The 25614-nt window shown below is 36.2% G+C and overlaps 1 protein-coding gene across 1 annotated transcript in view; it reads left to right on the plus strand.

Annotated features, from left to right (window-relative positions):
- The first annotated feature begins 151 nt into the window (after positions 1 to 151).
- Positions 152 to 25614, plus strand: part of RIT2 (Ras like without CAAX 2) — a 317797-nt gene continuing 292334 nt past the window's right edge. Inside the window, exon 1 of the mRNA XM_011361268.1 lies at positions 152 to 402. Within this exon, the coding sequence (XP_011359570.1) occupies positions 300 to 402 (103 nt within the window). The 5' untranslated portion in view covers positions 152 to 299. The remainder of the gene's footprint in view (positions 403 to 25614) is intronic.

Here is a 25614-nt window from a genome sequence, read left to right on the forward strand (position 1 = left end):
GAGAGAGAGAGAGAGAGAGAGAGAGAGAGAGAGAGAGAGAGAGAAATCATGGGAGACGTGAAAGAGTGAAGGATCGGAAGGAGGGGGGTAGGTAAAAGGCAGATTTTTATTGGAAGCAATTGAAGTGGTTGCTATGAGACCTGCTCGAGCACAGGACCAGCAGCCAGCCCGGCGCTGATGGTTCTTACCTCGCACTAAACCTTTCTTTTGACACAGTTTTAGAGTTGCTTAATATCTGAGCAAGCACCTGACACGGGTGACTTTTTCCTTCTTCATTCTCCTCCGGTCCCTCCGGTAAGATGGAGGTAGAAAACGAAGCCAGCTGCTCCCCCAGCAGCGCAGCAGGCGGGTCCAGAGAGTACAAGGTGGTAATGCTGGGAGCAGGGGGAGTTGGTAAAAGCGGTAAGTTTTAATACCAAATGCTGGGGAACGGAGGAACCTCTGTAGAGGGAACTCTATTGAATAAAAAAAAAAAAATCAAAACAACAACAAAAAATGTAATAATATAATGCTAATGGTGTCAGAAGCTAGCTAGCTGCAGCAGTTAAACGCTAAGTGTCTGACAGGATGTTTAAAAGTGTAAGGACTGTTAAAGAGATGCTGATGAGTCAGGAGAATTGGGAGACAGCCCGTGATGATATATAGAACTTTAAGAGAATTGTTTTTTTTCCTCCCCCCTTTGATTTCCTGCTTGGTAATATCTGATCTTAATTTATATGTCTTTAAAAATAATAATAATGTGATATTTATGAAAGAGTCATGGTATGAAAAAAAAATCTGCTCCTGTTCTCAAAAATATTTGTGTGAAATGCTATGAATATTCAATGAAACACACATACACAAACACAGACACACATGCAGGATTATACATGCTGATTGTTGTGTTTGTTTCTTAGGGGCTTCCTGTCTCTTTTTCCTTGTCTGGAATCTGACATAGCATGTGTGTGGGCTTTGAATGCCAAGAGAAAAGTTGGTTTTTGAAAATGATAGCTATTTAAGGAAAGTCACTATGGGACCTGTGCAGGATGATCCAGCCAAATGTTGTGGTTAACTGAATTAAAAGAGAAAACTACAAGAATAATGAATATGGGTGGTAATGAAGGTAAAATGGTAAATTGGTGCTAATACATAAAAAAGAGAAATTGTCAGTGGTTGGGTTTTTTGAGGATTTTAAAAAGCCAAATATAACAAATTAAAGAAATAGATATGTAGTAGTGTTTGAGGCTGAGTAAATGTTGGTTATCTTGAAGCTGTAGATACCACTAGAACGTAAATATATAAACATAATTTTTCATATAAAAAGATTCCCACAGGGGATACATTGTTGGAGATGCCAAAAGACAGAAGAAATATTAGAGTTAGCATGAACAAAAAGTTTTTTTGTTGTTGTTGTTTTTAATTCAGTAGTTTTAGGGCTTGGCAAAGAAATTTAAAGTTGAGGCCAATATTATTGATATAGAACCCTTAACCCCCCCCCGCCCCCAAAAGCTGAAAACTTTGGTAGTGGGTCCATAAGTGATAAGAAAGTTTATCAACAAAGGAAAGGGAAAAGCAAGTGCAACTTTAGCGGACAGCAAAGTAAAAAGGTTAGAAAAATAGCAAGAGACATAAAGTTGAACACCCTCAACATCTGGAAAAGAATTAACTATAAAAAGAAAAGAAATAGGTAAACATGCGTGTGGTAAATCACTACATACATATCAAAGTGAGAAAAATTAGTCTTCTCTCCTGGGAAGAAAACATGAAGTGAAACGCTTCACAAATGTATATGAGTGATGAATAAAAAAAAAAATATTTCCTTTTTTTTTTTTTTTTAAAGTAATGGTTTAAAGGGGAAAGAATCAGAATAGATGAGAATTAGGAAGGGAGGGAAAGAAGAAGAATAAGGAGAAAATGATCCATATAAAATAAAACTATGTTTTGCAAGAACATAGACACAATGAAGAAGAAAAACAATGTGAGAATAAAATATCAAAAAGAGAGAGAAACAGATTTAAGGAACACACAGAAGGCTAATCAACAGAAATGCCACCAGCAGCTTGTGAAGTCATACAGATGTTGCAATGGTCCCATAATGTGCCCATGTATTACCTTTGTTTGCTGGCTTGGTATTTTCTTGTTTTACCGGGAACTTGAAGGATGTGGAAATAGAGTGGCTAGTTTTTAGTTGTTTATTCCATGCAAATGAAACTTGGAGAAAAGAGATGTTGGACAGGAGAATACTTCAGCAATATATCTAACCTGGAGATGATATTATGTTTCCTGTTTTGACCTCCCCCATGTATTATTTGTGCTGACTGGTCATTGTCACCTCTCTGAAAACTAGAATTTTTTGACATAATAGAAATGGCCAGTAGAGTGACCTGGGTTGCTCTTACTTTCACTTTGTACAAAAGAAGCCAGTTCAGAATTTAATACTTGAGGAAAACCTTTCCAGTGTGACAAAGACAGGGGTAGCCAGCTCACTTCAGAGATAGTTAAGAATAAAAGAGGGTAAATAGTTTAGTTGTACTGATTTTATAAATAGCACACTTGGCTGTTACTTTCAGAGAGAAAACAACTCATACTATAATTCCAGGCTTGGAAAGTGCTGTCTTTAAGGCTAAATGTTTGAAATCGGAGTGATAGAATCACATCTTACCCTTGGGGTCTGTTCTATGATTCATTTGGTGTTACCAGTATATAAATGTTCAGGCACTGGATCGCGATATTAACCTTCTCTTGAAGGTTAAAATGTTTGCTTTCAAATGAACTAAAATATTTTTTTTAATTAAAAGCCACTTTCTGTATTGTTGAAGATTTAGATGAGTAAGAGTACAATTTCCTTTCCTTCCCACGATTTCAGTGGCTTATGTAAAAGGATCATACAAGCCAATTACATTGGGTTGTAGGAAGGGATTTCAAGAAGTCTGATATTCTGTAGAAACTAACCATGTATCAAGCTATAATTTGTTTCCAATTCTGAGTCAGTTCTGAGTCAGCCTTGAACATGAATGAGAAACTCAATTTACGGGAACCTTAACTTCTAAATGAACAAAATCTTGAAGATTTTCTATGCTTACTGAGAAATTAGAATTTTTTCTATCCATAATTTACTAAGACGTACTTTGGTGTGTAGGAAATTTTGAAAGGATTTGCAACTTTACTGGAGCAGAAATTCTCCTAAGATTTAAAATATATGGGTGAATACATGTACTGTGTGTAAGAAATTTCAAACCATAAGTAATCAGTTGACAAGTTACTGAGCATGCACTATGCATAGGCCCTGTACAAGTTACTACAGAGTAGAAACAAGAAGGATGTGAACATTTACGAAGCATCCATTATGTGGCGGTTATGGGCTACGTGTTTTTCATGCTTATATGCAGTCCTCTTCACCGTCTGATTCGGTGCTGCCATTTTTACAGATGAAAAAATCAAGGCCCAAAGAAGCAACTTGTGCCTGGTCATGGAAGTAATAATTTATAGAGTTCTGCGAAATTTTGTCTAACTCTATTACATCATGTTTAACACCCTGGGCAGGAAGAGCAAGAGTTTCACCATAGCTATTAAGAAGAAAATAGAGTGATTGGTATAGCATTCTCTACCTCCTGAATGTTATATTTAGAAGAGATCGAAACCATCTAGACTAATGCTCTCTTTTACACATCTATGCTTTTCAATATTTAAATTAATATAATTAAACACTATATATAATACTTATATTCTATATATATAAAACATAGATCTATATTGTATTTACATTTATATAATTAAACAGTATAACTAAAATTAGCCAAGAAGGCTATAACTGCTGAGAAAACAGGACAAATAAGTAATAATCTCCATCTATTTGAAAGATGGAGAAAGTGAGGCAGCTGCAAGAAAGCTGTGCGAATGAATATACCAATGAAAACAAAGTCAAGATCTTAGCAGAGGGGCCCAGGATGACATCGTGAAGGGACTACATCAGTCCAGATAACCAAAACAGTGATTATGGAAATCAATAAACTGGAAGAATGGAAAAAAAAAAAAGGACTTGCCAAATTCACACATGTGGTCGTGGCAGAGGCACATCTAGAATTCAAACCTGAAGCTATTTTCCCACCACACCAAAACTTTTACACAGGGTAAGCAAAATAAAAATTGGACCAATTATCCAATGAATTTTATGTAACTTGGGTACATTCTTAGGCTTCTATCTCTCTTCTGCTGTGTACCATCCCTTCACTTCCCTTAAAAAAAGAAAAAAAAAATTCACAGCTATAATTTAAAAGTTTAATGGAGTATAAACAAACAATCCTTATAACTGTTTTAAATATTGACTTTTCCATATGTTTGTGGTTTGATATAGATAAAGATTCATCAGTGATAGAGCATGGTTAGTGTCTGCTTATTTCCCATGTATTCACATCTGGTTCTCCCAGTACAGACTCAAATTATTCTGCAGATCTAATTCAATACTTATACAACCTTGTTTTTTAAATAATTTAAAAAAATTTTTAATTGCAGTTGGCATATGATATATTAGTTTCAGGTTACAATACGATAATTAGACACTTATATTTCTTCCAAAGTGATCACCCTGATAAATCTAGTACCCATCTGACACCATATATAGTTATGACGATATTATTGACTATATTCCTTATGCTATACTTTATATTCCGATAACTATTTTGTAACTACCAATTTGTACTTCTTAATCCCTTCTCCTTTTTTACCCATCTGATTACCCTTTCCCATCTGGTAACCATCAAAATGTTCTTTGTATCTATGAGTTTGTTTCTGTTTTGTTTGTTTGTTTATTTTGTTCTTTAGATTCCACATGTAAGCGAAATCATATGGCATTCATTTTTCTCTGTCTGACTTACTTCACTCAGCACAATACCCTCTAGGTCCATCAATGTTGTTGCAGAAGGCAAGATCTCATTCTTTTTTTATGGCTGAGTAATATTCCATTGTATATATGTAGCACCTATTCTTTATCCATTCATCCATTGATGGACACCCAAGTATCTTCCGTATCATGACTATTTTAAATAATGTTGCAAAGAACATCTGGATTCACATGTCCCTTCAAAGTAGTGTTTTGGGTTTCTTCAGATAAATATCCAGAAGTGGGATTACTGGGTCCTTCTCTGTCTTTTGTTATAGCCTGTGTTTTAAAGTTTATTTTGTCTCATTTAAGTTTTGCTTTCCCAGCTTTCTTATTTGTTTGTTTCCACTTTCATAAAACATCTTTTTTCATCCCTTCACCTTCAGTCTATCTGTGTCTTTCAATCTGAAGTGAGTCTCTTCTAGACAGCATATCTAAAGGTCTTGTTTTCTTGCTCATTCAGCCGCACTTTCTTTTAATTGGATAATTCATTCTATTTACATTTAAAATAACTATTGATAAATATGTAGTTATTGCCATTTTATTCATATATTTTGATCTTTTTTTCTTCTTAAAGAAGTCCCTCCAACATTTCCTATAATACAGGCTTGGTACTGATAAACTCCTTTAGGTTTTTCTTATCTAGGAAGGTTTTTATCTGTCTTTTGATTCTAAATAATAGCTTTGCTGGGTAAAGTAATCTTAGTCGTAGGTCCTCGCTTTTTATTACTTTGACTATTTTATGCCAGTTCCTTCTGCCCTGCAAGGTTTCTGTTGAGAAATCAGCTGACAGTCTTATGGGGGCACCCTTACAGATAACTAACTGCTTTTCTCTTGTTTCTTTTAAGATTCTCTTTTTGTCTTTAACCTTTGGCAATTTAATTATGATGTGTCTTGGCGGGGGCCTCTTTGGGTTCATCTTGTTTGGGACTCTCTGCACTTTCTGGGCTTGTATGTCTATTTCTTTCACCAGGTTAGGGAAGTATTCATTCATTATTTCTTGAAATAGGTTTTCAATTCCTTGCTCTCTCCCCCTTCTGGTATCCCTATGATGTAAAAGTTCATGTGCTTGATGTTGTCCCAGAGACCCCTTAAACTATCTTCATTTTTTTTGGATTCTGTTATCTTGTTGCCATTCTGATTAGGTGTTTTCTACTATCTTATCTTCTAAATCACTGATTCAAACCTCTGCTTCATCTAATCTACTGTTGATTCCTCCTAAGATAGTCTTCATTTCATTTGTTGTATTCTTCATTTCTGACTGGTTCTTTTTTATGTTTCTTATCTCAATTTTTATGTTTTCTATCTCTTTATTAAAGTTTTCACTTAGCTCATCTACTCTTCCCCTAAGTTCATGGACCATTCTTGTTATTACTGTATTGAACTCTGAATCTGGTAGATTGTTGTCTCCATTTTGTTCAGTTCTTTTTCTGGAGCTGTATTCTGTTCTTTCATTTGGGACATGTTTCTTTGTCTCCCCATTATGGCTTCCTCCCTGTGTTTATTTCTATGTATTAGGTGGAGCCGTTATGTCTCCCCGTCCTAATAGAGTGACCTTATGTTGTAGGTGTCCTGTGGGGCCCAGTGGTGCAGTCTCCCTGGTCACCTGTGCCAGGTGCTCCAGGTATGTACCCTATATGGGTTGTGTGTGTCTTCCTGTAGCAGTTGAGCTTTGGTTGTTGTTTGCATGTCAATGGGAAGGATTGACACTTGGATTGATTGGTTGTGAGGACTGGCTGGGACTATAGCGAAGAAGCTGTTGTGCAGGGGCTGACCCTATGGAGTAGGATTCACTTTATTAGAACTCTGATACTTGCCCAGTCTGTCCTTTGTATGTGTCATCCTTGGATGCGACCCTGGTGATGCTCTGCCTCAGCTGGACACAGGGCACACAGGACTGGGCCTCTTGGCAGGGGCCCTACTGCAGGCCAAGTTTAGCCACAGCCTGCACCCTGCCTGGGGCCACCTGGCATGAGCCACCACGCAATGTGCATATGGCCGCCACCTGCGCTGGACTTGGATGTGCCTCAAAAGGCAAAGCCACAAACCAAGGCCAGATGCTATTAGGGCCAAGCTCAGGGATGTTCAGCAAGAGGTATGGAGCATGCCGAGGCCAGATGCTGCTTGTTTGGGTTTCATGAACATTTGAAAGATTTTAGGAAAGTCTATAGCATGAGCCAAAATGGGCCATTTGTATAGAAAAGCCTCTGGAAGGGGATTGGATGGGCCTGCAAGTTGAGAGGCGCAGGGTCTCAGGGAATCTCTGGAGCGGGGTGACCTGTGGTAGCCAGGTTGATGAAGACTCAGACATGGCGCCTGCTCGCAGCTGCGCATCGAAAAAGGGGAGGGCATCAACAAAGGAAAAATGGCTTCTTCCAGTACTTCTATCTGAGAGAACACTGCTCCTACAGCCCTGAAGCCAGACAACTCAGTTCTTCCCTGTGTGTCCCTGGCACCTTTTGAGCTGCTGCCCCAGCTCTGGAGCTCAGAGAGAGTGAGTCCATCAGTGATTAAGTGAGCACATAGGCCCCTTAAGAGGAATGTCTGCAACTACCTCAGCCCATTTCACTAAGCCACACTCTCCGTTGGTTTTCACAGCCAGAGGTTATGGGGACTTCTCTTCCTGGCACTGGAACCCTGGGCTGGGGAGCCCAGTGTGAGGCTGGGACCTCTCATTCTTTCGGCAAGGGGACCTCCACAGCACAGATATCTCTCCCAATTCTCAACCACAACACATGGGTGTGAGACCAGCCCGTTCCGCATCTCCACCCCTCCTACCAGTCTTGAGGAAGCCTCTTCTGTGTGTCCTCAGTGTAGGACTTCTGTTCAGCTAGATTTCAAGCAATTCTCAATGATAGTTGTTCTGTAGTTAAGTTGTAATTTAAATGTTTGTGAGAGAAGGCAAGCACAGTGTTTACTCTGCCATCTTGAACAGACTATAAGATTTTATTTTCTAAAATACACTTTATCTATTCTGTTTCATGATCTTATTTGAGGATAAAATGATTTAAGGAAGCAAGTAGGTCATCTATGGCCTTATTTTGATGAAGTACCTGAGGCACAGAAATGTTAAGAGATTAGTTCAAGAGTACACAGAAATAAGTAAGAACTAGGAAAATAACTCAATTTTTGTAACTCTAAATTGTTTTCCCATCAAATTTCATGAGCAAGGTAGGGAACGTATCTAAATATCAGATGAGATCTATATATTCTTCCCCAGTCCTTAACGTCCGTCTTGAAATTACACTGGTGAAATTTTGCGTGAAATATTGTCAAGTGTGACATGGGTATGAAATATGCAAGTCATTGGGAAGGTAGAGTGTGTTATTTCTAACTACTATTCCAGACATGACCCCTACCATCTCATGGGGGAAAATATAATATATACTACAAAGTGATAAGTTTATATTAGGCCTCTGACATAAGAGCTATAGAAGCTTAGGGGTAAGGAGTGGCTAAATCTGCATGTGAAAAGTTGAGAAAGAATCCCAGTAGAGATTATATTTGTACTGTGTATTAAAGGACGAGTAGAATTTCTTGAAGTTGAGAAGGGAAAGTATAGGGAGAGCTGGGGTTGGAGAGGAAGAGAATTTATTGGGAACAGAGCATGCAAAGGTAAAAAGGAATGTGTGGGTTATCATTTTTTTAAATGGACTTAATGACTTAGTATCTTTGGGGGCAATTAATGGAAAAATTTCTCAACTTAAAAAGCTTTAAAAATCTCTTTAAAAATTGCTTAAAACATATCTTAGGAAAGTACGAAAAGTAAAACAAAACAAATAAGCTGAAAACATAAAAAGTATCAGGAAACTCAGAATTGATTAGAATGCATCCATTATAAACTTTTTGTAAAGGGAAATCTCATTTGTAAAATAAGCAATCATACTCTGCCCCACATCCTTCTGCAATTTGTCTCTGTGACACATTCAGGGTTTTGTGTAGCAGGGATTTATAAAATCAAAGCAATAACAATATTTTCTGAGGTAAACAAAAAGCAGCACAAGTCAATTCCTTCAACCACAGTAAATTGGTATAAAAAGGTAAAAAAACTGAGCCTTCATCTGATGAATTAAATCAAGGCAAACAATCAAGTGCATTATTCACTGAAGGTCTGTGTTTTACTTCTTTAGCAGAAATTTGGATCTGACAATGCTGGACAATAGTCAGATCATGACCATGTGTTATTTGAACCCTCTGAATGGCAAAGGCAAAAGAAAAATTAACAAGGTAAAAATGAAATGATTTCAAGACTGGAGGGCCCTCTGCTCTCACTCTTAATTATCAACACCCTAATTACACTGCAAATGATCACTCACTGCAATGCTGTCAGTGAGAATTAGCCAAGAGGTTCAAATAAGGCCGAGTAATGAAGAAAGTTAATATCTACTCGCTCGAGTAATGACTGGAAGTGTAATTCATGTAAAAAGTGTTGACTGACAATATTTCTAAGATTATATGCACTTTATAGATTTTACATTGACAAAAAAAGAGTTAGTACAGCTCTATGTCTTCAGCAAAGAAAAAGCCTAGAGATGAATGAATTAGTAGTGGTCTCTAACTACCCACATGCTGCTGGGCTCTTGACATTTACACATGTACTCTGGTGTCCCAGTGGCCAATAGTCTATCACATTTACCTAGCCCCATTTACTCCTCACATTGATCTTGTGAGGTAGATAATAGTGTCTGCATTTTATACGTGAGAAAACTGAGGCTCATGGAAAAATAAATATGCCCAGAGACACAGATATTAAACGATGAAGCTGAGGTGCCTACACATATATGTCTAAGTTCAGTGCTTATACTATTTTCATTTTCCCACTCTGAGGGTTCTTATATTGTTTTTGAGAGCTAGTACAACGCTCCCCCCCACCGCCCCCGCTCCCCACCGCCACACGCAAACACAGGAAAGAGGAAAGAGAGAGAGAGGAACAGAATAACTGATAGAAACTACAGGTCACAAATGGAAAATACCTTTAATGTGCGTGTATGTGTGTGTGTGTGTGTGCGCGTGTGCGTATGCGTGCGTGTCTAAAACTGTGAAAGGCCCTGAAATATTACCAAGAATTAGATATAACTCCCTCCCTGATCAGGGAGTAAAAAGGATATATAACCAGAGAATTGTAATTCAACTGGTTAATTACGAACATTGAGATGTACACATGGTACTTTGAAAGCAATGCAAACTATGGTCAAGAAGTCTGAGTGACCTAACATAGGTTGCTCAGCTGCTCAGCTATAGCATTAGAACCAGAAGCCCCTTGACTTACTATATCACAGATTTTTTTCCATTAGATCATGCTGCCTCCCACATACCAGCATAAAATCTGCTTCTCCTAATGCATTTGAGCTACTGATGGTGACTCTTTTTGAATGTATGTGTCTTTGCAATGTGGTAGCATTGTAACTGAAAATATACTGATGGGTGACTCCTCTGCATTGCTTGCGAGCATGCAGGAAACTCTCTTATTACTGAATTTGGTTGTTTTTCACGAAGTGCATCAATGATATCAATTCAGTCACTCAGGCTTTGCTCGTAAATGTCAGCTCTCTGATGACCGTCACCAAATGGTGCCATCTGCTCTTCTGGTTCATCAGCGGGCATCAGCTAAGTGTCATTATTGGCAACTGTGCCAACTCATCCCTTCTGCCCTTTCTGCCTGCCATAACCCTGCTCCAGCTAACACCAGAGCACCAGCATTGGAATAAGACCTCTTCTAATCTCCACGCTCGCAGGTAGTTCAGCATCCTGACACAGCCAAGTGTATTGGAGGGACAGCAGCATATGCCAGATTCTCCTGGAGTATGTGTGAAGGATAGACTGTGTCAGAGCATGCTGGCGTATGCTGGAATATGCTGAGGACAGTAGCCTCTGCCTCGTTGGGGATGTTGTATTGAGACAGAGTCAGAGGCCACACAAGATTTATAATTCCAGGAAAAAAATCTTTAATTGAACTTGAATGAGATTGTATAGAAAATTTGTGGACTCACAATGGAACACCAGACAAGGATATTTAGCTAGATATGTTGTATAAATGAGGAAGGTCTTCGCTCAGTAGACTGCTTATATAGAGAAGGCATTGTATGCATAGTCATTCATTGAATGGATAAAAAAACTTTAGGTAGTTTATTACTCCATAGTTTCTCTAAATATGCTTTAAAATAAGAACCATGTCAATGTATGTTTGTGCATAAATTTATGTACATTCATAAGAAGGAATGAGTTTTGATTTGTCTAAATTTTGTCTTTCAATTTATTCCTACAACAAAGACCAAATAAGAGCCCACATTTTTGAGTCTTACATATGCCTAACCCTGTTCTAAGTGCTTTATGTACATTATTTCATTGAATCTTCCCAAAATGCTGCAGCATAGGTGTGGCAATTATCCCTAATAGACAGATGAGAAAAGTGAGGCTTGAAGAAGGTGAGTAATTTGCTCAGGAACCCAGAACTTGCTGTGTCTGTGCAAGTCTTAGCCACCACCGGATCCCGAGCTCTTTGTCACTCTCCACTATACCAGTCGTCATTCCATGTTCTCGATCTATCCTTGATCTTCAGGATCTGGCCTCAGCATAGAAATTATGACAGAACAACAAGGTGAACTGGATGTTTGAGTATCCTAGGTAATACAGATTTATGTTTTTTTCATCTATAAAATACGGATAACAACAATAACTACTGCAATGACTCATAGACTATAACAAAACTGGCACATAGTAAATGCTGAATAATGCTTGTAACATAAATGGATAACTTTGTTTTTAATTATTTGTCTTTAATAGCATTTGACCTTGCACAAGTCACTTAAGCTCCTTGAATCTCCATTTTCTTCATCCTAAAAATGGCATTAATTAAAATTACCTCAGAGGGTTATTGGGTAGATGACATTAGAAAATATTATATAAAAGAGTAAACTATGGTACTCAAGATACTACCTTCTCTTTAAATCTGTTGCCTGCTATCTGCTTGTCTTCCTCCTTCCCTCACTACCTCACTCCCTGCCCCCTTCCTCTTTCCCTTTCTTCTTTCCTCCCTTCTTTCCTTCTGCCCTCCTTCCTTTCTCTCTTCCACACCTCTACCTAAGGCAGTTTACCTCAGTAAGGTGGGGAGGGTGATAGCAGATCTTTCAGATGAGTTCTAGGAAAATGCAATTTGGATTAAATATTGTAAATGTGTCATATATCCACCTGGTCTCTGCCTATTCTTGCTCTTTATATCCTTATATTGATTAGTTTTAGCTTTAGTCTCTTGAGTGATGATTTCAATGACAATAATAATTGTGGCTGTCTAGTTACCCTAGTAAACAATCCTTTTATTCAAACACTCACACATACCCACACTACACACACACACACACACACACACACACACACACACACAAAACCTGCCTGTCTGCCTGCCAGAGAAAATCTTGGGGGAAAATTGCCTGGCCTTGCTGCAGTAGCTACAAAAGGTCTGCTTAGAGGGGCTAATGTTTGTAACAGAGCATGCCTGTGCTTGAATCTGGATTGAAATTAATTTCTCCAATACATGTGTTGCTTTAATAAATTCTGAATAATATGTTTCCCTTGTTCTCCACAGTAGCAATGTTGCTACATTTAAATGTAGAGTCATATTTAATGGCTGAAGGAAAAGTTAATAATAAGCTAAACACATCTAGATTTGTTTAAATTAAAGAAGTCAGACTATTTATTTAAAATCACAAGGGGGCACATCTGTTATTTGAAATTGTAAAGACTTTAGCTCATGGGTCCCCTCCTATCATCTTTTAACCCCCACATCCCATTGTTTTCTGCTTTCCACACCACCATCAAGCCATTTGTCCTGAGATTCCATTTTGCTTCTTTCTTCTTCTGCTCGGATATCTTTAGTGGCTTCCCATTGTCAACAGGCTGACATCAGAAGCTCACAGGACTCTTGATGTCTGAGACATGTGGGACTATGTGTTAACTGATCATCAAGGAGGCATCCCTAAGGCTAGTCAGAAGGACGGCTGTTGTATTGGATGGCACAGAGGAGTCAAGCCAGAGAGGGCAGAAATTTGGGAACTCGAGAGAACTGATAGGAGCCGGGAGGGGTCAGTGAGGAGTTGAAACAAAGAGTCAAGAACACCTTGGCAATTGAGTCAGATGAAGTACAAGTGGGGAGATTCAGAACTGAGGTTCTAAAGGCCGAGATGCTATAGAAATGTTATTTTAAGTGGGCCCTGCTGGTCTACAGCCATGCCACCCTGAACAAGCCCAATCCCATCTGATTTTGGAAGCTAAGCCAGGTCGGGCCTGGTTAGTACTTGGATGGGAGACCACCTAGAAAGGTGCTGTGGAAATAAAAAATAAAATATAAGGGATTGTAAACTGACAAGGTCCTTGTAATCTGTGAAGTCAACCAAGGGTTGCCTCACCTAAAACAAACAAACAAACAAACAAACAAACAAATAAATAAATGGGCCTTGGTATAATATAATTTGTTGGACTTTATCTCTCTCTTGGCCTCTCTCTATGTCTCTGTCTCTCTTTCTCTTTCCTTCCCTCAGTGTGAGCTATGCTCAGATCTAAAAAGATCCATAACTACCATAACTATCCGTCTTGTAGACAAATTATTCTACTTTTAGTCCCTCAAATTCTTGAGACTTCTTTCCTATAATATTCACATAATTATTCTATCACAAGCTCTCTCCTCCTTTTTCTCACGTTATCTAGTTTTAGCAGTCCTTCCAGGTTCTACACAAGTACTTTCTGCTCCTTAATATCTGCCATATTCTCCAACCTAACATTTCTCCCCTTAAATTCTTTCTATTAACAATTTTATAACTGCTCATAATTACACAGTTTCTTTTGGTATCTGGTTAGTCATCTTAAATGTTATTTAAATCTCTCATTTTTATTTGCCTTGCTATCTTTTTATATTTTATCTCCCCATCTTTATTGCAAAGTCCTGCAGGGTAGGAAATAAATTTTATATTGTCTTTTCCCTCCCACGTAACTAATGGTAGTAAATTCTCAAAAATATTTATAAATTTAGTTTTCCTCTTTTATTTTTGAAAAAATGAGAGGAAGACACCCCACATATGTAGTGAAATAAAACTAAGCAATATTCTAAAATTTTATAATACAAAGAGCCATGGATATAGAGAAAAAAAAATGGCACCCATAGAAATGTAATAGGTATGTGAACATAAAGTAGGTCATGGCTTAAAAAAACCTAGACTCAGGCCAGCATGAATGGCTTTTGGCGACAATGAATTTGAAGATGTATAAGTCTACCCTATGTTTAGGATGCTCATTGACACAAAGAGCCCAAAGCAAGACTGTAAACCAAAACTTTTCAGATAGGAAAGAACAAGTAAGATGCAAATGCCTCTTTACAAGAAGTAATAAGTGATCATGTGCCAGGCAGATACTGTAGAATCAGAAGCCATGCAAATTACTTGATAGCCAGAGAGCAGAGACAAGCTGGCAGCCAAGTACATATGAGACATTGAAAATAACTTATGTTTTACTTTCCAAACCATTTTCCATTGGACACCAGCAGGAGAGTGAGGGGGAAGAAAAGTAGTTTATAAAGTGTTCTGGGAAAACCTTAGTAAATAAGCCTGTAGACCTTTGTTTACTCCTGTTTTTTGAGTTCCTCATGCTTACTAACATCTCAAGGAAAAATTATTTTTTGGTTAACACTAAGAAAAACTGAGTTAGGTCATGACTGTAACTCTAAAATCGGAAGCAACCGCAAGTTTCCACATATTTTTTTCTGTGAGGGTGAAAACTGTCTTGGGTCACGATTTACTTTTGACAACCTTTATTCTAAAATGAAAGGAAAGAAGAATCCATAAGAATAGCAGACTCACAGGACTAGATTATAATCAATGCATCACACTTTCTCCCTGGCTTCAGGAAGCTCAAAACTCAAGAAGGCAAGATCCATTTTATAGATAAAATTGTTACTTCTATTAAAAAAAAAAAAATTCTTTGCTGGTGTTAAGCGCCTTTCCTTCCTATTGTTTTCCCTTTTGCTTTACTACTCATGCCTTTCTACTTGCTTGGTTATAACAAAAGAACTTAAGCAATCTAATAGCAGCTTTCACCATTTCCTTAGACCTGCTCTACAAAAGTCTTTAATATCTTTCTGCCCTAAAAAAATGTATCTCCCACCTACTTCATCATAGAGGAGCAACTAGAAATTATTTTTACATAGAATACTCGTCTCGACAAGCACACAAGCTATCTGCTTCTCAGAGCTTATTTGCATTTTCCTTGAATGTAAATCTGAGACAGCCAAGCATGTCGAAGATGGGTAGACATGCACTGAAATTCAGTTCTGCTGCTTGTAAGGCAGTTGACTAAGCTGGTTCTTCCACTTCTTCCTGATCTCTTAATGTTGGAGGACCCAGAACTCATTCCTTAGACCTCAAGTTACCTTTAATTTCCTAGATTATTTCATCCAGTCTCGTGGCTTGATTTATATATCTTTATATCTTTATATCAGATTAATTAAATTAATATCTAGATTAAAATCATAATGAGACATCATTAAAATGGCTAAAATTAAAGTGACTAATAATACCAAATGTGGAGTAAGATGTAATGGGAGTATAAATTGGTACAACTACCAGGGAAAATGATTTGGCACATGTATTAAATTAAAGAAATGCTTAAGTTGACCATGTGATCTAGCAATTCTACCCCTAGCTACATATTCCCAACAGAAATTCACATATGTTTGGACCAAGAGGCACGGACACAATATTCATAGCAGGATTATTTCTAATGGCCCCAAATTGAAAATGTACATATTCATCAATCTAAGCTGGAATGAATCAACTGTTAGAATATTACATATACATTTTAATATATTTATATATAGTATATAAATGGAAGAAATAACCATAAAATGTGGGATGTTAGTCACCTGTTGAGATTGGGAGGGCATGAAGATTCTGGAGTTCAGGAGATATTCTTGTTTTAGTATGGGTGGTGGTAACATGAGTGTTTTACTTTGCAATAAACTATAAAATTGTATTTTTCTGTTGTGCATCTTCTTAAAGTATGATAAATTTCCACACAAAAAAAAGATTTATGAGGTTTTAAAACATTATATCTCCAGTCCAGACTTCCTTCCAGAACTCCAGTCATGTCTTCAACTCTCTACTTGACATTTTCACTTAAACAGCTAATAATGACCTCAAACTAAAAATGTCCGAAATGAAACTCCTGATGTTCCTCCCACATTTGTTTCTGCTACAGCTTTCCTCATATCAGTTGATGGCAATTCCATCCTTCTAGTTGCTCAGGCCCAAAACCTTGGCCCGATAGCTTGCTCCTCTTCTCTCATATTTCCACATTCAGATCATAAGTAAATCCTTTTGGCTTTATTTTTGATGTATATCTAGAGGTCTCTTATTCTTAAATCTTAACTATTACCACCCTGGTTCAAGTTACCATTCTTTTTTGCTTATTTCTTCTGTATTGCCCTAACTGTTCTTCATGCTTTTATCATAGTGCCCTAAAATGTATTTTCAGCACAGCAGCCAGAGTGGTCCTTGTAAACTAAACTTCAGATTTTGTCATCCCTGTGCTTACAACCCTACCACAGGTCCTGTTTCACTCATAGTACTCTTCAAGGTCTATTTCACTTCTTTTATCCTACTGTCATATCTCTTGCTTCCTAAAATATGCCAGACATGTGTATTCTCCTTTTAGAAAGTTTGTTCTAGCTTTTCCCTCCTCCTGGAATACTTTTCCCCAAATATATGCTTGGCTTACTCATCTCTTTCAAGCACTGCGCTATTGTTATTGTATCAATGGGCCTATCCTAACAGTTCTATTTTATTGAAACCTTCACTTCCTTACAATATCCTCATACTCTTTTCTCTGGCCCACTTTTTTTCTCTATATAGCACCTACTCTAAAATAATAATTTATTATGTTATTTGTTATTTGTTTTCCAGAAATGGAATGCCTGTTTTGTTCTTCTAAGTTCCTAGTGCATACACACAATAAAAAGTTACCTGAACTAGTGAAACTTCATTCTCTTCATCTCTAAGATCTGAATAATAATACCATCTTTGTCAAGGTAGAAGTAGTGGAAATTGGAAGAGATTAGATTCTACATACATTTTGAAAGAAATGCCAAAAGCATTTAATGATTGATGGGAGAGGGTTGTTGGCCCAAGAGATTAGAAGGATGGTTTTTCTATCAACTGAAATGTGATTATATGTAAAGTTCTTGGCACTAAAAAAACCACAAGCTTATTCTTTTAATCTTAGGTAGCAAAAGAGAGTGTGCATGGCTCTTGACATTATAAAGAGATAAAACATAGACACATTTTATGATCACTAGATGCTTATACTCCAGTTGGATTCAAGACCTTTCGAACAGAACTGCAGGTCTGAGGTGAAGATTAAATGTAATAACCTAAATAAATCAGTATCAAATTTATAGTAGGTGTTTGATAAATACTTGAAATTATTATGTTAATTAAATAAACATTTGAGATGAGCAAGAAAGGAAAACATTAATAAGTATATTATAAAAATTCAAATTTACATTTGTACATTTTAATGAAAAGAGAATAAATAAGAGCTTATTTATAGATCACAGTAATCTTAAAATCTGTCTCTCTTTAGGCTGTTTTTGAACCAAGCCATTCATTTATTTAATTTGCAGCTTAAATGTATTGAGCTCTTGCTTTCCAGCTACTGTTCTGGGCACTAGAAACGTAGCATTGAATTGTCTCCCACCCCCTTCAAAAAATTCTGGCATAATGGTAAAGAGAGACAATTAATTGGAAAATCATAATTATTGAAGCTTTAAAGCTGATCCTGTTGGTGTTCACTTTTCTGCTTATCTTTCCCACATAAATGTGCCTTATGTGATTTACCTAGAACCAAAATAGGAAATCGGAAAACTGCAGCCCCTCCTTTCCTGGTTTGATCCTCTCCTGTCCCTGTCATGTGCCAATCACATGGGGGTTTCCTCCATGCGCACAGCTCAGATGTCACCTTCCTGTTTCTATATTTCACCCCAAATAGTCACATGACTATTCACTCATCTGAAACTATATATTTTCTTTAGACTGCTTAAGAGCACAGCTTTAAGATCCTGATACCAACATTCAAATTCTGATTCATTTGCTTAGTGGTGTCATATTGGGCTTATTACTCAGCGTTTCTGAACCTCAATTTCCTTCTCTGTCAGATGGGGATGATAGAATGGTCTTGGAATGAATTAATGAATAGTTTTTCAATAAATTAATGAGATCAAAATGCTTAGAACAGTACCAGACACTTGTATTGAAATGCTAGCTACTGTTGTCACTATCGTTATTATTATGTTTTTCCAAAGATGCCATTCAGTACTATTCAGGCTGAAAGCTGTGCTTTCTATATTTTGTCCAATGTTGAGATGATTTTTTTTTTCCTTTATTCCTAGAAAAGTATTTTTCACATAGTTCTTTACCTGTAACAACTGTTACTTTGAATTTAGGGTTTAAAAACATTCATGCAATCCTGAGCCAATGGGCTAGAGTGATAGGGCCACTTTTTCTAACTAGTTTCTAGGGAAGAAGGTGGCTTCTGGTTTCCAAGCCTCCATTGCTTCTAAGAAAGGAAGAGACATGTTTCTGCACTTTTTGAAAACTCTCTGTTTGACAGTAAAGTGTCACTACCTGGAATCCTTCTGAACACTCAAAGAACAACATTCTAATACCTTTTCCAACATTGCAAGCTTCTGTCTAGATTTTTTTTTTTTTTAATGTGAAAAACCTCAGGTATAATGAGATTTTAGAAATAAGTGAAATCAAAGGAGAATTAGGGAAGTCAGGATAGCTTGAGTAGTTTGTTCAATTTGAGCTTATCATGGAAGGTCACACCTTTTATATCACTCTGGGTTGTCCTCAATCACTCCTGGCATGTGCAATTATTTTTAATTTTCAAATTTTATAGCTAGCAGTTGAGTTACACCAGCTAATCCCTATCTAACTAATAAGGTCTTCTGTTTCCACCTTTATTGATTAATCATCTGTTGGAGTTTTTAATATCCATTTGTGTTTAATTTGCTGATATTAAAAATGCCTCATTCCTGAAAGTGATGAATGATCTTCCAAAAGACAGGACTTTGGTTTTGATTTATGGAATATTGAGTTCACTGGAGTCTGGCTGGAAACCTGCCATTGGAGATCATTGTAATAAAGAGCCCTGTAAGGGACACTCTAGGTCTTTAAGAACTTCTCTACTGCCTAGTAGCTAAACTATTTATTGTTTTATTATTGTTTTTTAATTCAGACTTCTTTGTAGATCCTTCAGATCAGGTTCCAAAATGTCGCCTCCAGTTGGAAATACTGTTTCCTTGAACAAATCATTTGTTTTAGCCAGTGGTACCTCTTGTCTCCCAAACCTTATGCATCCCTACCTAACTTTGTCCTACTCAAAGACCTTCCCGTTCCAATAACCTCCTGGGATCTTCTCTGCCTATTTAAATTCCATTGATTCTTCAAGAGCCAAGAGGTGAACATCCACACTCACAGTAATTTATTTTTCCTCTCAGTATTTCTAGCTTTCACTATCTGTATTATTCATTTTGATTTGTGTGTTGACTTTCTTTGTGTGTGTATTATTTCTTCACTATAATATAAACTCCTTTAAGTTAAAGTCTAATAATATATACTCTGTGTCAATAGTTCTCAAAGTATGGTCCTGGTCCTTAGCTGCTGCAGCATCTGGGTATTTGCTAGAAATACAAATTCTCAGGCCGAACCCCAAATGTATAGAATCAGATGCTTTGATTTTGGGACCCAGCAATTTGTATTTTTAAAAGATGTTTTGGTATTATTGATATAAGCTCAAGTGTGAGAACTTGACTACAGGTTAGAATCACCTAGAAGAGTTTTGTTAAAATTCTGATACCTGGGTATTGTCCCCAGAGATATGTTATACTTAGTCCAGAGTGCAGTCTGGGCATTGAGAGGTTTCAGAGTTCCCCATATAATTACACTGTGCAGCAATATTTAGAAATCACTACTCTATGCCACAATGCTTTCTTTCTTTCACAGAAGAGTCACGTAGATACTCACATGTTTGTTAGTTAAAATGAGTTTCTTCTAATTCCAGTAAGAGCTGAAACCCTTTGGATAGGAACAAAGATACATCTCTTCCTGAGCATAAAACTGGTTATTGAATTCTTTCTTCATTTCTCTTCATTCCTCCATTACCTTCCTTTCTCAGTCCATTAGATTTTATCTTTAGCTTCATACTTTCCAGAGAACTCTAAATTCAGCATATAATATACTTATTCAAGTAACTATGACATAAAAGAGTTTATGAATTATGTTAAGTAATTTCCCTGAGATTTTTTAAAAAATATTTTTAGTATAAATACATATAAAAAATATATATGACCTGGAAGTCAAGAAGAATAATAAAATGAACACCTTTGAACACCACCATTCAATTCAATAGGTATTTTAGTAGTCTTATTAAATACCTTTAATCACCAAACTAACATGATTTTCAAACCATTTTAGATATTATTATAAGCTAACGAAAGAAAGATATGAAGGCAAGAGTATCTCCTTATCAGTCATCAACACATAATATATACATAACCTGTTCCCATGTTTGCATGTGTCTTTGATAAGGAAATATAAATATATATTGTCACTTGAACAGGAACTTGACATGTTATAAAATGATCTTCACAATCCTTCTGTGATATTGTGAGTATGCTTTGCTTTCTTGAAAATGCGGATGCATTTTTGGATTTAGGGGGCTTGCCACCTTTCTACATCTCAAGGTTCAGTGTTAATAACCTGATAAGGGAGAACATGGTCCCTGGCTCAGTTCTCTGAATTACTGACATAAAGACCATGGAAATTCAAATAAGCCAAATTGTACTGTTCCATTCAATTCCCTTGTGTTTGTCTTGTTGGTGTTGATCTAGACTATCTTCAGTAGAAAATGTTATTTTCTAGACCTCCTAACAGACCTTAAGTTAACATTTGTTTACAAATAAGTGTTTATATTCACTCCTGTTTTTTTCCTTCCATCTTTTACTCTAATGTGAAATGTTCTTCTCACTCTGCTTGTTATGTTTCTTGAACATGTATTCTACAAGAGATTTTTCCTGATTCTCAATACCTCTACCCAGTTCTAATTATTGTAGGTGTAGATGTTGTTGTGTATGAATGTTCACTGTGTTCAAATAAGCCGGAATCTCTCAACAGAGAGTCGAGGGACCAAACATCTCCTAATTTTAAATTCCTTACCTTTAATCTTAGAGTACATGAAAATGGTAGATTAGATAATATCCTAATTCCATATACTTTATTTTTCAGAAATAGTAATGTTAAATATCTTTTCCAATCAAATCATCATAGCGATCAAGTTAAATACTTAAAATCTACGTTTCTGAAATACTGCTTAATTTACCAAATCAGTTAGTGCATGAATTTATACTGCAGATAAATGTGCAGATATTAAAGATATAATCTCCCTTGTGTCATTTTGGTCTAGATAAAATGATTACATTGAATTTAAAATGAAGTTTACTTTCTTACATATGAGCTAGGAATTTAAATAAATTTGCTCCTATGTAGTAACTTTTAAATTTATTTGTGTATTTGTCTATGTTTTCAAACTGTATTTACCACCTCAGTTTTTCTAACTGATGGAAAAAACAGCTTGTTAATTTATGTCTGATATTTTGGCTTATTTTTATGCCTCATTTCTTGATGTTATCTCTCTATATGTCATTCTATAATAATTATATTAATTCATTAATTAATTATGAATCTTTTATACAAACAAGACAGACATATTCTCAACACAATTTCCTCAAATGTATTTCCATGTAAAACTTGACATCATTTTCTATATTATCAAACCTTTGTTGTCCTGAATGTTTTCTTTAGTCAATTTAATGACATTCAAGTCAATTCAAAATAACTAAAAATTCACAGTGCTATCAAGAAACAGCTAAAGAAAAAAAAATATTGCACCATATATGATCACTGAAACACAGGGAGAAATGACTGAAAGCGAGAGAAAGGTAAATCTGAAGCTAATCTATATGTAGGCATCTCATATCCAGCTCCAACTAAAATTTTGTAAATACTCTCTATAGTCTCACTCTTCTGATATTAAATGCCATGAAAATATATAACCACTCGATTTCCCTCTGGCTTTCTTGATCTTCCTTATCTTCCATCAGAGCCATACTAAGAAAGACATATAGGAGCCTGAGGCAAAATTAAAAGCCACTAATAATGATTTTGATAGATTTTTTGGTATTAGTTTTGAATTTTAAAATATTGCATTACAATTATTTTTCTTGATAACTGAATTTTTGCCCCCTGCCCCAGATTTTGTCCTTACCTCACCCTATTCCCATCCTGGCTGCCATTTTTAACTTTGCTCCACATATACTTTATTTCCTCTGTAATCCCAAACTGGATAGCTCATCTTGCATGAAGTCTCTCATTAATATAAAAATGAAGATTGTGTGATGAAAGTAAACTTTAGTTTCTAGGAGGCAGTGTCAATACTGATGTGAGTAACAACTAGATCACACAAAAATTTGCATAATCTTTACCAGATATCTTTGTGCCTCCCATATCTTCCCTTAACTAAAGTGCTAGAGTTAACACATACAGAAAAAAAATTTTTTTCTTCCCTTCCCTTCCCTTCCATTCCCTTTTTCACTGAGCTAATACAGAACTTATTTCTTTGGAAGTTTCAGTTCTGAAGAAACCATTGCCTTCTCTGTGTCAACAGGTTCTATCACTTGCAGGATATTCATTGTCTAGTCTCTGTCATATATTTAAATGTGTCTGCTTTGAGAAATGCATCTCCCAGCTCTCCTCAGTTACTAGACACAGAGAGGGAAGATAAGTAGAAGAGAAAGGTCTGTATAATAAATTGCTGATGGTAATAAACATTTTTTAAAACATATTTCCCTGAGATATAGTCAAAGTGAGGTTGATTTATTGCTAGAGAAAATTAGGGAAGCACATTTTCATCTTTTCAATGAAAACCAGTTGTTAAGCTTTACCATTTTCAGTAAAGAGTCAGTTACAGCTGACGATGACGGACTCGGAGATAACGCATTTTTCCTTGATTGACAGTGACACAATTTAATAAGAAATATCACAGCAACCTTCACTCCTCTGGGGCTCAGTTCTCTCATTTAAAAAAATGAAAGCACTGAATTAGTTTAACTTAGGATGTTTTCTAGCTCTTAAAATAATTCTCCCACCTTCTCATGGGATTCTTCAAAAAGTTTCTCTGTTTTTGACTCCAACTAATAAAATAAGTGTTAGGGGGGTTACACTGTACTTTCATTTCTTTAAGTTATGATAGTAATTGTGTAGAAATTGTGTAGAAATTGTGTTAAAGTAATGCTGCATATATATCAAAATACACCATGTATTTGTCAAAACTAATATTAGCTAATATTTGGTGATGAAAATGGCACCGTTTAAATTCTCTTTTAGTAACATAAAGACTAAAACTTCCTCTGATCATCCCAGATTGGCCAAACACAGAGGAAAAATAAGAGACCTATCATAGGAACTAAGTTCTGGCCATGATTCCTTGCTTTAATAATACTCTATTGCTTGAATTTTTATAATACTGTCTTGCCTCACTGTCATTATTCTGGTATTTACTTGATAATAAAAACAAATGGGCAAAATAATGTTATCTGCATACTGAGCTTCTGTCCTTGTAAGTCAGTATGAAGCTTATATTTGGAACTATGATACTCCCAGTCTGCAATCTCATTGGTCTTTCATCTGAAGGAAGACTTAAGATGTTTAAGATGCTCTCAGGATATCTATAGTTAATCTTGAGACAATATTTAAGTCTCACAAACTTACATGTACACTCCATATTCAGTGAGAGTTTATTCTACCATTTTCATATAAAATCAACCTACGATTTTAGTTAAGTAGATTTCAGAGAATAAGAGCACTTTTACAGAAGTATCTCAAGGCATCTCAATCAAATCTCATAACACTGGTTAAGCAGGTTTGATCCTCCATTTTAAAGATGAAAAACATATCTTGGATTATGTGTCCTAAAATAAATTAGACCCAGAGTCAGAATTCTAAGTCTAAAAATCTCAGTTGGGGGATTAAAGGAGTTAGATCTCTAAAGAACCCTTGCTAAAAGAGTATTTCCTGGGATGAGGAAACTACATGGGCATCTTCAGAGCAAAGAATCTCTTTCTGTGTCTTTTAACAACTTTACAAAGGTGATGGATATCCTGGTGGCTTGGAAAATAGAAATAGTTTTAATATTGTGTCTATATGCGATGCCATACATAGAAGAGTTCTGTGGCCTGTTCTAACCATAACAATTATTAAAGTTATCCATGAAGTAATGCACATGGAATGATGAATGCATCAGAATACCAATGCTTGGAATTATTTCAATGTTTGTAATTATTTCACTTATATATATGTAGCTGGTGCTTAGCTGGATGTAGCTAAGATCCAAGGAGAAATAGATTCAGGGTTTTTTTTTTTTAAATATTGCTAAAAAAAGAAAGGTTAAATAAAACAGATGATATTTTCTCTCAATTATCACAGGCAAGGATGGGACCAAGAGCATTCAGAATCCTAAATAACAGATAATTCAAAGGTCATCTTTGTCTTTGGAGCATATAATACAATTTCTTTTGTAGCACATCTTCTTGCTATGTAACCAAATAGCCAATTTTGTTTTAATTTCTGGAGAATGATCCAGTGTAAGGTGAAGGGCTCAGAGGGTACACATGGGTCCCAGGAAATCAAGCTCGTAGTCTCAGTCACAGGAGAGGGTTCAAATGAAGAAAATCACAACCTACTGTTTAAGGCCACAACTACCAGAAGCAAGCTGTTTCCAAACAGGGCCACGGAAAAAGCCACATTATTCTGCACTTTATTTCCTTAACATCTTTAATGCCTCCATATTATGGGATATCACCCAAAGCAAATCCACAATATAAGTGCCAAGATAACCATACGTCTAGCGAAGGATGTTAGTGAAACTCTTGGTCTTGGTGAGAAAAAATGCAAGAACCAGAAGGAAGCATACCTCTGTCTCAAGATTTTCATGAGCAGTCTAGCCACCACTCCCTCAATGGATTAGGGTGTAAACATTTTGAGTGTAACAATTATATCTCCAGTGCCTTCAACAGAGTAAATGTTCAATTTACATATGTTAAAAGAATGAATGGAACATATCCTCTTTGTTTACTTTTAAGTGTAAGAGGAAGAATTTGGGAATTTGATTTACAAAAGAAAACTACCTGGAGAAATACAGATTAACTTTTAGTTAACTGTATTTTCAGTGAATCTTCATTATATATTTTTCTCAAATAATCAATGACAAAACCTTTACCATATATTTTTTCCACAATTAACACTTCCACACATATCTTCTTGGATTTGTCAGGGACAAATATTACCTGAAGATCAGGCTCCTCTTTGTTAGTTACTATGGATTCAGCTGTTTGATAATGATCCAAGAAAAGCGGAATGGGAACTCTGAAAATGACAAGAAACATTTTTGACCAAATGCACTGGGCTCATCAAAGTTCAAGAAAATATCTGTGGATAAATTTCATGAATAATTCATGTTGAATTTTTTTATTAGCTGTTAATGGAAATTGTGAAATGATCTATAATAGACCAATTTGCTATGACTGTATATTTCCCTCTATCCTATTTATGTTTGCCCTGAATTCTACCAGTTCTTTTACTAAGAGAAAAGAACTGTAA

This window comes from Pteropus vampyrus, unplaced genomic scaffold (genome assembly GCF_000151845.1).
Source record: "Pteropus vampyrus isolate Shadow unplaced genomic scaffold, Pvam_2.0 Scaffold3, whole genome shotgun sequence".
In the NCBI taxonomy this organism is placed as follows: Eukaryota; Metazoa; Chordata; class Mammalia; order Chiroptera; family Pteropodidae; genus Pteropus; species Pteropus vampyrus.